Genomic DNA, 13,554 nt, shown 5'->3' with positions numbered 1-13,554 from the left:
AATTTTAACATTTGACGCACATATGGGCATACAAAGTTATGAAAACTTTGAAAAATATTACTTGTAGAATCAAACAGTTTCTTAAAGTAAGAGAACTCAGAATAAAGAATCATAATGCCAAAAAAGAAAAAAAAAAAGTTTTAAATTGTATTTTGTTATGCCATTATGTCTGCTACTTGTTACCCTTGAATCTGTTTTGACTTGTTTTCCTGTTCTTTTGTTTAGCCTCCAACTTTGATCATTGACTTTGACCAGATCCAGAACAGTGATGAGGAGGATGATGAGCTTGATGATCCCAATCAAATCACATTCCAACAGCCTAAGACATGTAAACTATTTAGTGTCACATTTGAAGCTAGGCTTATCTTTAAGCAACAAATAACATACTGTAGACTATTATTTCTGAACCACCTGAGTGCATACAGACTGGTTGGGGTACCTTAATAAAATGTCTGTGTAGTATAGGCCGCTCACACATTTTGAGTCTAATTAAAACTTACCAAATGTTGAGTGCTATATCAGAATGAATATTTGGTCATGGATATTACTATTATTTCTGAACCATCATGGATATTAATTCCCCCCCCCCGCTCCCAAATATTATTAATTATGACTTCCCCTGGTCAACGAAGAGAAAAAGGTTAACTGTTAACTGTTTCCTTATTTTGATCTGGGTAAAAAGAAAGATGACATCAGATTTTCAAAAAAAAAAATCTAAGTACTGTTTGTTTTATTGTTAAAAGAAAGAGTTTTAGGGTATTTTTAATAACAAACATGAATTACTTAACACTTTTTGTTCAAGGCTCAGATTTTTTTTTTTATTAATCCTTTATTTGATTGAACTTGTCTCTACAGCTGGCTTCACAGAGAAGCTGTCAGTCGATGTTCATGAACGACGTCCCTCTTTGTCTTCTGAGAGTGAGAGTGATGATGTCTCTAGCAATGAATTTAGTGACCACGAGTTTGAGTATGATTCTTCCAGTTAACACATCCATAGAGACTGTACTAATGTGTATGATGTATGATGTGCCTACCTTGTGTGTGTTACACTGGGTATACTGTTAACATAGACTCATTTTAAAGCTTGTGGCAGCTGTGATTCTTAATTTGCCTCCATGGTTTGTGCCAGTCATTTGATTTTATGCCATTATTTCAGAGATTTGAATGACTTGGTACACTGTTTATACATAAAGCTGTTTATATATATTGTTAATTTTGACATGTAAACAAACCGTCCCACTAAATCTACGCCTTGTATGATTAGCAAAAAAAAATCTGAAAATAGCTTTATTTTGTTATTTTACTTTGATGTCTTCAGAAATATATTTTTTTATTTCACTTTATTAAAAAAAAAGTACACTGCCTAGAATGCCTAATTGAAGTAGATAGATGTGTAGAATGATGTTCAAAGTAATTAGTGATAACCAAACAATTGAATGTGTGACAAGTTGTTTTTTTTCTACAAATTATTGTTAGGATCTAAGTACAGTGACAGTACTCTGCATAATTCATTAGGTAGTGATACAAGTCCTGTGCATTCAGACCTTTTTTTTTTTTTTTAAATAAAAGTGACATGCTACCTGAAACTCTGAGCCACGTGTAATGAGCGTTACCCCGACAAAATAGCGCGTAAAAAAAAATATTTTTCATTCATTTTCCAAAAAATACTTAAGATATTGTAAAATATGAATAGAGAAAAAAAATGTGTTTAATGTTATTATGTGTCTGTCGTTTTGCAGGAAATGCATTGATCTTAAAATAAAAATATGTAAACATTATGCTAGAAATATAATAAGCTATAATGAATAATTTCAAAATATATCATTTATTTAAATTTTAAAAAGTGCACTACAAAAACATGCAAAGATACTTCCATACTCGTCAGATTTACACACTGATTATGGAAAAACATCTGATTTATGTCATGATAAAAGAATGTATCATAACTAGAGAAAGGAGTGGGGTTAACATTCTTGTCTTGTGTGGGCTAGGGAGAGATGGGAACTTGCCTACAATCCAAATTGACTCTCCTGAACTTTGATATCCATGTGATGGTGTTAGACAGACGGACAGGAAATAGCCAGATAAATGATTGAATAGGCCAGCCTGAGATGAAACCAAGATTTGGCGGTATAAGAAATGTGATCGCCACCTTAACTTATCCTGTCATTGCTGGGTCAAGAGACGCCTTTCTTTGATGCCGCAGACGAACAAGATTTCTGATTATACTCTAACACACAAGTGTAAGATACATCACCTTATCCCTAACACTTGAAAGGAGTCACCACATTTCAAAGTCATATTTTTTTAAGCAAGTTACGCATTTTGAACATTGTTGAAAAAGAAGAACGAGAGGAAATTTTAAAATATCTATTAATATTAAAGAAGATAGAGACCTGCCCAGGACCTCCACTTAGGTCTACTAAAATTGGTACTTTTATACACATCAAAAATAGTATGCGCTATTTTGTCGGGTCACCGTAATTAGCATATTTTTAATTGTCTATATGTTACTCCAATTTTTATTAGAAATTCAAGTCAAGTTATAACAAAACTGTTGCCAACATTAAGTTTAAAAAAAAACAATTTTGAAATCATTTTTTGTGTGAGCCATCAGTCAACTCTATGGCTTTTATATTTGTTCACTTACACTTCATTTTGTATATGTCAGTGACACTTCACTTTGTATATGTCAGTTCCACTAAGTCTGCTACTGTTACATTCAGAACATGGTTGTGTTGAAATCAGGTTACCTTCAACTTGATGTGTTTGTAAAACTGTTGAATTCCAAGTGAATTATTTAAATATTTTTTTTTGTCCATTTATTTGATATTATTGTTACTCTTTTAATTTAATGAGTTTGAAATGATGTGACATTATACAGGGTGGTCCAAAAGTAGCTGAACACTTTAAATATTTATTTGGATGTATGTATATAGTTCTATCAACTAACACCATGATATTGATACATAGATTTGTGAACAGTAAAACAATGAACACATTGTAATATCATAACCAGCACACAACTCATTTCCAAATACCATCTCCCTAGTGGACCACCCTGTATGTTGTTATGTACTGATTCCATACTAATTAACACTTTGAAGTATTATGTATATAGTTAATAAGAATAGACTTTGAAAAATAACTTCAGGATATGTGTTTGTTGTTTGTTTTACTTGGTTGATAGTTTAATGAATCCTCCAACTGCATATTGAACTTGTTTTAACATCTTCTAAACAATAAGGATACACATTTTTTGCATCTGAAAGCAGGCCATTGAAATCTTGTACTTATATTCTCTGACACATCTGAAAGCAGGCCATTGACACAATTTGTTGCGTGACTGTCAGTTGAGCATTCTAGTAGATCATGGAGAGAAAGCTAGGAAACTTTAATATGTAACAAGTTAAAATAATTTTACAAACATTTTTCTTTTCAAGTTTCATTGTTTAAAAAAATTACTTGAACTGATAATCACTCTTAACATGGAATATCCTTTTTTTTTTTTTTAATAGACTAACCTGTAAACAATTCTGTTAATATATAGGCCTTAGTAAAATCTTACTTGGAGAACATCATACCAGAATATCTTATACACATGAGTCTTGAGTAATAGTTACACTATTAACTAATATCTCTGGAGAGTTTGCAACATATTGAATGAAAACTTCAGTACTACTGAAAATGTGGGTAAACGTGTAACAGCTTGTCTGATAATATAAGCAATCAGTGATATTCCAGTTGTCATTTTTACATTGGTCTGTCAAGGTTTGCTAAATTTGATTTTATAAAACCCATTATCTTTTTCTTGACTTTTTACCAGACAGACACTCCGAGTTTTGATATAAGCTTTGTAAAAATAAGATGAATGTTAAGCTTTTTGTTATTGTGAGAATGTAACTTTTCCACTTTCAGTGTTGGCCTTAGGCATAGGAAATGTAGGCAGCCACCTTGGGCCTCCTATTGGTGCAGGGTTTTGCACAGAACTCCCAACAATCTTTTAGAGAAGAAATAGACAAACTTGTCCTCAATATTATTGTTGGAGGACACTAGGGTTTCAATAAATTGTGTAATTTTAGTTTTTTTTTCGCCACCAAATTCTTTTTTCATAAGGCAGACCCTGCCCCCAGGGTGTGTAATATGTAGTAATATATACATGTCATTTTTTTTTCCTCTTCATAATAATGTGAAATAGTCGAATTACATTCTCACAATAACAAAAAACATAACAAAACAATAACAAAATATTCTTATTTTTACAAAGCTTATATCAAAACACAGAGTGTCTGTCTGGTAAAAAGTTTGTACACATTTGTTTCTTCCACACCCAATCTGGAATAAAGCTAAAATTTTCCCCAATCATTTCTTTTTCCTGAAAATTAAACAATTAGTTAATAAATATTAGCAATTAATTATTTTTTTTCGTATCGAACAAGAGAAAGAAATTGTACTTGATTGATGTGGTGGTACAAGTTGAATTAGTCCCCTTTAAACTATGTAGAAAGAAATTGGTGGCCGCTTAGAGTTTGAAACTAACAATCATCATCATCATCATCAAACTCCATTAGAGTGAGGGCTTGAGAGGCTCAAATCCTCTCTTGCAAAAGCCCTGGACAGAAACCCTGCTGTCTTGCGTAGTGCATGAATGTCGCCATACAGGTCGAGAATTTTGGGTTTCCCAGACCTGTCGAGACGGAGATCAGCAAGTCTGGGGCAGTCAAACAGAATATGAGGCACGGTTTCCTCTTCTTCCCCGCAGCGAGGGCACCGTGAATCGAAATTTGGCCATAGCCACGAGAAATATGAGCCAACAGGACAGTGGCCTGTCCTGCACTGTGCTATAATAGCTTGCTCAGGCCTGGACAGCCTCCACCACGGGGAAGTGCGGTCAGGGCGCATCATGCGCTCCCAGACTCCACGGGCTTTTTGGGACTTGTCCCAGCACTCAAACCACTTTTCCATTTCTGTTTTTTGTATTATAGCCAGGGCTTGATGAAAGCTTACAGCCTGATCAGTGGGTGGAATTTGCCCTCCCTGGTGGGCCAAAGAGTCTGCGATTGTGTTGCCAGTCACACCTATGTGACTCGGTACCCACTGCAATATTACAGGGGTGCCATAGCGTTGTTTGATGTTATGTGAAGCCATGATGACAGTGTTGATATTGGGGGGCCATGGTCCGGGGCTTTGCAAAGCATGTAGCACAGATTTTGAGTCAGTGACCACAACAATCTGTGTTGCCCTCAAATGTCCCTCACCGAGTTGAGAGTCAATGACTTTTAAGGCTTCACAGACTGCCATGGTCTCCGCATCAAAACTGCAAACACTACCACATGGTCCAAAGATTTTGACTGTGTAAGAGCCAAGAAAGTCGATGTAGGCTCCATAGCCTGCTCTTCCAGAATCTATTGATGCCGTTCCATCAGTGTATGCAAAAATAGCACTGGGCTTGAAGGTATTAATGGTCTCCAGAGCTAGGATTTGAAGGTCGTTAGATGAACGGCTTTGCTTAGTGGCATTAGGGTCTACTAATTTCAAGCGTATGTCTGGGGTTGTTGGGCGACACCAAGGGGGAAGGGGATGAAAGCGTTGAAACTAACAATAGATAACTACAAAACCTATTTCCATGAGCACTGCCCTGACACAGTGTTAGAGAGGGGAGGCATGAATATGCATTTACAAGCGATCATGACCAGATATCCTATATATTCTCCACCCACCTCCTTTCCAACTGGTCCAGACAAGCGTTAGGATTATATAGGGTAGTGAGAACGTCAAATGCATGAAATGACTAAACAAAAACTATTGGTAAAAATATTTCTAATCGCACAGATTTATTATTGTTAGTCTAGAAAACTTGATCTATTACAAATTTGAACTCATGACGGATCCAAACTAATTGATACAATTACTCAATATACACTTTTTAAAAAAAGTATTGCTTTATATTTTCCTTGTTTCTAAAATGTGAGAACTTTCTTTTAGTATTAAGAAATGTGTCCGAAATATGCCAACAATTGTCACTAAGAGATAGGCAAACGCAAATCTAGTACCCACAAAATACCTCCTAAGGATAGAAAGAATAGTTGATTTGTCATGACCTATCGCAGGGATTTTTATGTTTAAAATCTCTTATCAGTCTTATCAAAACAAAACTCTCTTTTAACTGATCCTGTCTACTGTATATAACATAGTCCAAGTACTTATATTTCCGTTTGTGTCAGTAACATAGTCTCTGTATGTCCAAGTGTTTCTGTTTAAGTTTCTACTGTATGTGTCTATAACAAAGTCTGTGTATGTGTCTATAACATAGTCTGTGTATGTGTCTATAACATAGTCTCTGTATGTCCACATGGTTCTGTTTAAGTCTCTACTGTATGTGTCTATAACATTGTCTCTGTATGTCCATGTATATCCGTGCTACTACTGGTGATACTTTTCTGTCTATGAATCTCAACAGAGCAAGTGATCCTATTCTCTGGAGGAATGTCTACCAAGGGTCCAGAACCACAACACCCTTCAAGTCCGTTGGTCAGAACCGATCCTTTAACCCCGATATGGTGAGGGTTTTCTGGAAGCCTGTTGTTTTTCACAATGACAGTTTCCACGGGAGGAAGTGGCATAATGGGAATAGTCTCATGTCCAGAGCCCGAGAACGAGCTAGGGCTGGTGGTGTCTCTTTTATTTATGATTTGACCTTGCGTTGACCAATGGGCCTTGGACTTATCATTGGGTGAGACAGGGGAATGAAGATTGTAGGTTTTATTCCAGGAAGCACTACCCGATAAGTCTCTTGGGGAAGCAGGCGACTGTGGATTGTATGCCCAGTGAGAGTTCACCTTTTCCAACGGAGAAGCAGGAGATCTCGGACTGTAGTTTGATGCCCAGTTTTGATTGGCTGGCTTATCTCGAGGCGAAGCAGGCGACACGGGAGGGGTGACTACTGAAAGTTTTCTGTGTCTGCTGCTGCCGTTGTCTGGGTTTTCTGTAGAGACCGAGCAGGACGGCATCACCAGAGGGGGCGGCGCCAATTTTTCCATCCTAGAGGAAACATTGAGTTGGTGGCCATTTTCATGCAGGTTTTTGCCGTTATTTCCTGGCCACTTCTGCTTCTCAATATAATCTTCCATGGAGTCATCGGGCTGCAGCATGTTGCACCTCAATGGAGTAATATGTCCGTTCGGACCTTTTAGCGTAGAGCTCGGCGTCTCGTTTCCGTTGTTGTCAATAATCGTCTGCTCGACCAGACTTTCTTGACATGTGTCAACATGACCACCAGTTTGAATCTCTTGGTCCAACCAGGATCTTTCTGGCAGATTTCTTACAAACGTCACGTGATCTGGAAAAAAAAAAGAAGTATTTAGTCAAATTAAGAATTTTTTGAAATTTTATAACAAAATAACTAAAACTAAATTATTTTCATGTGGTCCTATCTGTACCATGGGCGGGGAGGGGGGGGGTTCACTATGGAGGCCCCCCCCCCCGGCTATTCCCATGGTCTATATATCAGTTTCTTTCTTGACATTTCACAGTTTGAAATGTTTGTCATGCGCATTAGACAGTCTACTTTGCGTTTCCTTATGGTTTTAAAAAAATACTATTGCTAATTAAAACATGGATTTCGACTTTAAAATTTAATGAAAAAATATTTGTATTGGGATTTTGAGAATTTTTTAGTATCTAAAATTAATATATAAGAACTAAAATATAAAAAAAAATACTTATAATAAAGCCTATATCAAGTGAAATTGCATCAATTATTTTAAATCATATTATTAATTTTGAATAGATCTAGACAACAACAACAAATAAATGAGTGCGAATGGAAATATTTGTATTAACTTTTTTGTTAAGTGCAACTTTCATGCTTTTAGCATAATTAGCAATGGTTTAAAAAAAATACTATTGCTAATTAAAACATGGATTTCGACTTTAAAATTTAATGAAAAAATATTTGTATTGGGATTTTGAGAATTTTTTAGTATCTAAAATTAATATATAAGAACTAAAATATAAAAAAAAAATACTTATAATAAAGCCTATATCAAGTGAAATTGCATCAATTATTTTAAATCATATTATTAATTTTGAATAGATCTAGACAACAACAACAAATAAATGAGTGCGAATGGAAATATTTGTATTAACTTTTTTGTTAAGTGCAACTTTCATGCTTTTAGCATAATTAGCAATGGTTTAAAAAAAATACTATTGCTAATTAAAACATGGATTTCGACTTTAAAATTTAATGAAAAAATATTTGTATTGGGATTTTGAGAATTTTTTAGTATCTAAAATTAATATATAAGAACTAAAATATAAAAAAAAAATACTTATAATAAAGCCTATATCAAGTGAAATTGCATCAATTATTTTAAATCATATTATTAATTTTGAATAGATCTAGACAACAACAACAAATAAATGAGTGCGAATGGAAATATTTGTATTAACTTTTTTGTTAAGTGTAACTTTCATGCTTTTAGCATGCTAAGTGCGACGATATGGTCCAAACACTATTGTGGACACCAGTTTGGGGGGGGGGGGGTGGTATGGGGATAACTGGTCAAGTGTTTCTGTGCTGTCTTTACAAAAATGCTTGAGTCGAGTCTGTATTAGAACTTGATGCCTGGCACCTCCACGATGGAAGGCTGACATGTTATCCGCTAGGTTATTCAAGTAATTTTGAAAACAGAAAATTTTATAGTCTGTAAAGAAAATTTTCTTTGACCAATGGTTAACGGGCAGGGTGTCATGTGACACAATGACCAACTGTCTTTACTTTCCTCAACTGAAATAAGGTACCATTAGAGTTGGGTGGAAATAAGAATTCGGAAATTCAAAATCCCTGTCTTCACCGAGATTCGAACTCTAGACACTAAGTTTGGTAGCCAGGCGCTTAAAACCACTCAGCCATCGTACCCTCTTTATAGTATATGGCTTGTTAAAAGTCTCTACACAAGGCTAATCTCCCTTTAGTACATTTTCTATATAGAATAACAGATAATAAAGATTTTTATTATCAGTTGATTCCCTCTGTCCCGGGCAAAGTTTTCAGCACTGTTTTGTTGAGACGGCTTCAACACTCTGTAGATGAGAGGCTCAGAGAAGAACAAGCAGGCTTCCGAAGAGGCAGATAATGTGCAGAGCAGATTTTCGTTCTACGAAATATCATATAACAAAGTCTCGAGTACCAACAACGGCTAACGATCAGTTTTGTAGACTTTAAGAAATCGTTTGATAGTGTCCACCGAGAATCACTATGGAAAATAGAAAATACGGCATCCCAGAAAAATTCGTCCAGATCCTACAACACCTTAACAGTCAATCTAGTTGCTGCATTAAAACAGAAGAGGGAACAACAGAGTTTTTTACAATCGAGACAGGTGTGAGACAGGGGTGCATCTTATCTACCTTCCTTTTCCTCCTAGCCATCGACTACATAATGAGGAGAGCAATGAACCAGACAGCCTTTGGTATTCCATGGCGTGAACAAAGCCGATTGACGGATTTGGACTTCGCCGATGACGTTGCATTACTCGGGTCTACAAATAAATGCATACAAGAAATGACGGAGAGCCTAGATAGAGAGACACCCAAAATTGGCCTCCTCATAAACTTGGATAAGACTAAAATTTTGCGAGTGGGATATAAGGCAAGACTTGGCGAGTCAAAGCTTGAAGAGCTGGACAAGTTCACTTACCTTGGCAGCATCATAAAAAATGTTGGGGATGCCTACCATGATGTAGCGTGCCTAATAGGAAAGGCAGGGAGCATTTTCCAAAGGCTGCAGCCTATTTGGCCAAGCCAAGCCATTGAACTCGAAACAAAAATACACCTTCTTAACATAATCGTCATTCCGACTGCAACATATGCATGAGAGACATAAAAGTCATCTGTCAAAATTGAGAAAAGACTAATTGTAGCTCAACAAAAATGGCTGAGACGGATTTTGGGAGTCAGTTACACAGATCGGGTCTCAAACAAGGAAATCCTATGCCGAAATGGAATTCGAACTCTTAATGAGGTTGTGACAGAGCGTCGCATGAGGTTTGCGGGACAAAATGAACTAAATGGAGGCCAATACGAGGAAAGCGAAAACAGGGACGTCCTCGTATAACTTGGCGCCACACCTTCATGGAGGACCTCAGAACAGTGGACACCAGATGGAAGGAGACTAAAGACATTGCCAGTGACAGATCTTTATGGAGACAGCTTGCCGCTCAATGCGCCGAACGGCAAGGGAGGACCTAAGTCCAAGTCTAAGTAAGTAAGATTCACTAGTTGTCTTGTTATTGTATTTGCATCGGCAATAAATAATTGTACAAAGTTTTAACTTGATCTGAGAATGGAAAGAGGAAGAAATGACGTGTCAAATATTCCACCAAGACAGAGTTAATATAAACTTTATAAAAAGCTTGTGCAAGATAATTACCCAGAATTTTATTTGGCTTTTTTATTGTTTTGAATAAAAATATTTATGACACATCAAGAAGAATGTTATCGGAGATATGGAATGTCACTTCATCATAATATGAAGTCAACGATTTAAGAGGAATTTTTTTTTAAGCCAAGAAATTTTACAAACACACCAGACTCATTAACATTTTCACGGTTGGATGGTTCCATCTGCTGCTTGTTGATCCCTGGACTGACCACTTCTCTTTTTCCTTCTTTCTCCTTTTCTTGTCTTTTGTCTTTCTCTCCGTCCCAAATGTCCGTGGAGGAATTCGGCCTGTTCCTGTTCTTCTTGTAGTTGTCATTCATGAGCATGTCGTCATCATCCTCCTCATCATCCTCAAAGCTGCTGCTGACTCCAGCATCATGCAGCACTTCTGACAGCGACACCTGGAGGGGGGGGGGGAGGGGAGGGGCAAGTGAAATGTTAAAAAATTTTTAAGCAACCAAATTTTCTATGCAGAAACATTACGTCTTCAATAATTAGAGAAAAATAGTTTCGCTACTGCATTTAGTAATTACAATTTAAACTGTTATTAGCAATATTAAAAGAGAGTTCATGTTTCACACAAACTCAGTTGCGGCCCCCCATAGGGTCCAACTATGTACTTCAATATTTTCAGCATCAGAAGCTATAAAGTATCAACTACCAATAAACTACAATAAAATACAAATTATTCATTGATTGCAATTATTCGAAATGATTCTGGCTTATGGATGTGACTGAAGGATCATCTATTTGATGGTTTATCTACGGGAGGCTGGCAGCTTGGTCTTTTTGTAATGCAATCTGGACTGTCGTCCGGTGATCTCGTTAGTTTCGGGTCTTGTCTTGTTCTGAAGATAATTAACGTAGCCCCCATCTACCGCAGGACGACGGGGGATGCTGTCAGAATTCGAACCCAGGACTAACGAGATCACCGGACAACAGTCCAGAGCCAGCTTAATGTTAAGCTAGGTTTAAAGTTTCAACTTGATCCGAGAATGGATGTGGGAGAAATAATGTGTACTTAATATATAGCCATATCTCTGAGTATTGTAGAATGTACTTTTCTTGTCGGTATCAAATAAAATGACTATTTACCAGTAATTAATTGAGTAACTGATTAATTCTTTAAATGATTCATGTATTGTCTTCGCCAATGATTAATTGTGCGAAGTTTCAACTTGATCCGAGAATGGGTATGGGTGAAATAACGAGTACAAACTTTGTAACAGACAGACAGACAGACAGAGTTGAAATAAGCTTTGTAAAATGGGTATCAAAGTTAAGTTCTAAAGTTAAGTTCTATAGTTGCAGTCTTGAAGACACGGACGTAAATATAGACTTAAGAAATTTTAAAATTTCCAATGACTTTTAAAACAATTTTTGTATACTCTATTGAAAAATGAAAAACAGTTTTAAAAATAAAAAAAAGGGCTAAAGCAAAATCTCTGGAAGTAAATATTACGTCATCCGAGCTGTCCGCCACCATGGGCTCGTCATTCTCTTCGTCCGTGTCGTAACCATCTTTGTCCGGGCTGACGATGACCCTGTCATGGCCCAGAACCGGGGTCAAGATCTCACAGCTTGTTTTGTTGGCCATCCTGTAACTGTGTGACCTTGGCGGGGTCAGGTGGTGAACGTTGGCCGTAGTAGGGCTCAGCCTGTAACTATGAGATCTGTAAACACACACATAGACAAAACATGAACTGAAGATTGAAGACACATTATCAAAAGCATGTGTTTTTCTTTTTATTTTCCTTCATGATATTCTGAAATCTAAGTAAAGAGTAATCTAACATTTGATATCAGAAATAAGCTATGATCTAGCATTTGATATCAGAAATAAGCTATGATCTAGCATTTGATATCAGAAATAAACTATGATCCTCATTTAGTTAATTAGAGAGAAAAAAAGAATAGAGGAAGTCTATGGTTCCCTGGTCGTATGGTATGCTCTCTGGACTCTCTTTTCGATGCCCATCCTAACCCCTCGCCGTACTGCGGGAAGTTTGAGCTGACATGCAATAATCCTAAACTTATAAAACAAACACAAAACAGCAAAGTTAAAGACAATGTGTATTTTACAGCCACGAGTGTGAGTAAAGGCCCATTCTTGTAACTATAATGGCGCCTTGTAGCTTTTAAGTTTCCCCAGTCAATGTAACATACCGCTGTGCGCTTGCGACTGTCAAATTCAAACTCTGCCTCCTGCTACACCCTTTCGTTGTGTAGGATCTACAGGAGGCTTTATCTAAGACGTAATAGTCTTCATTTCTGAAAGAACAACCGTGACTTCTAAAACTAAATGTTTATACAGTCTTACAAAGACTTGCCTAGAATGAGGTCTTTTGAAACTCCTCTGACTTCTTCGCACGCTTGGAGTCAGTTGTTTCACAACATTGGAGTCTGGGTCCATGATTTGAATCACAGTCTGCAGAAGTTTTGGTGTTTCTGGTGAGGATTTGATGATTTCTTCAGCTTCCACCTTTTTGTGTTTCTTCTCCATCTTGGCGTTGGCTTTCAAAAGTTTTCTGACATGATCAAGAAAGAAATTAGACGATCTTGTGTAACATTCTAGAGAGCTAACTGTTTAACGTCACAACGTTAATGTATTTGAATGATAGGGATATACATCTTTTTTTATTGCGTAACAAATTAACGCGCCAGCAATTTAGCAAAAACATACACACTAAATTTGTAAACATTAGAATAGCTTGCTGTCCTATTGAGTTATAACCATCCAATGTAAAAAAAAAACAACTACAGGGAGCTTTATTGAAGGAGTTCATGGGCTTACAGAATTCCACATTTAAATATTTAAAAAAAACACCACTTTCTTCATTTTAGAAAATGCGAAAAACATGCATATATGTAACCCTGTCGGACCAAGTAAAACAAAGGACGTTTGGGCCACGAGGCCTTTATCAGCTTCATCAGACTTGGTCCGGCAGGGTTACATATATGCATGTTTTTCGTATTTTCTATACAGTCGTTTACCCCTGCAGCAGTAAATCTTTGTTTCTTCACTTTACTAGTTGGTCATTAAATTTAGTGTTTATTTTATTATCTATGTAAATAATAGCTCCATAAATTTATATTATGATCTAAAT

At 36.5% G+C, this 13,554-nt stretch overlaps 2 protein-coding genes across 9 annotated transcripts in view; one reads left to right on the top strand and one right to left on the bottom strand.

Annotated features, from left to right (window-relative positions):
• Positions 1–3,148, top strand: part of LOC106072324 (uncharacterized) — a 47,375-nt gene extending 44,227 nt beyond the window's left edge. For all 6 annotated transcript variants that reach the window (XM_056034762.1, XM_056034763.1, XM_056034761.1 and 3 more), the window contains 2 exons: positions 226–328; positions 856–3,148. In XM_056034762.1, the coding sequence (XP_055890737.1) occupies positions 226–328; positions 856–986 (234 nt within the window). In that variant the 3' untranslated portion in view covers positions 987–3,148. The remainder of the gene's footprint in view (positions 1–225; positions 329–855) is intronic.
• Positions 3,149–3,158: 10 nt separating this feature from the next.
• The window catches only part of LOC106052312 (cyclic nucleotide-gated cation channel beta-1-like), a 205,236-nt gene continuing 194,840 nt past the window's right edge, over positions 3,159–13,554 (bottom strand). For all 3 annotated transcript variants that reach the window (XM_056034769.1, XM_056034768.1, XM_056034767.1), the window contains 4 exons: positions 12,778–12,975; positions 11,910–12,120; positions 10,593–10,848; positions 3,159–7,339 (listed from right to left, as the gene is read on the bottom strand). In XM_056034769.1, coding sequence (XP_055890744.1) covers positions 6,384–7,339; positions 10,593–10,848; positions 11,910–12,120; positions 12,778–12,975 — 1,621 coding nt within the window. In that variant the 3' untranslated portion in view covers positions 3,159–6,383. The remainder of the gene's footprint in view (positions 7,340–10,592; positions 10,849–11,909; positions 12,121–12,777; positions 12,976–13,554) is intronic.

The sequence above is a fragment of the Biomphalaria glabrata genome, chromosome 7 (assembly GCF_947242115.1).
Source record: "Biomphalaria glabrata chromosome 7, xgBioGlab47.1, whole genome shotgun sequence".
Taxonomy (NCBI): Eukaryota; Metazoa; Mollusca; class Gastropoda; family Planorbidae; genus Biomphalaria; species Biomphalaria glabrata.
Note: the sequence above shows the minus strand (reverse complement) of the source record. Positions and strands in the feature narration are given on the sequence as shown.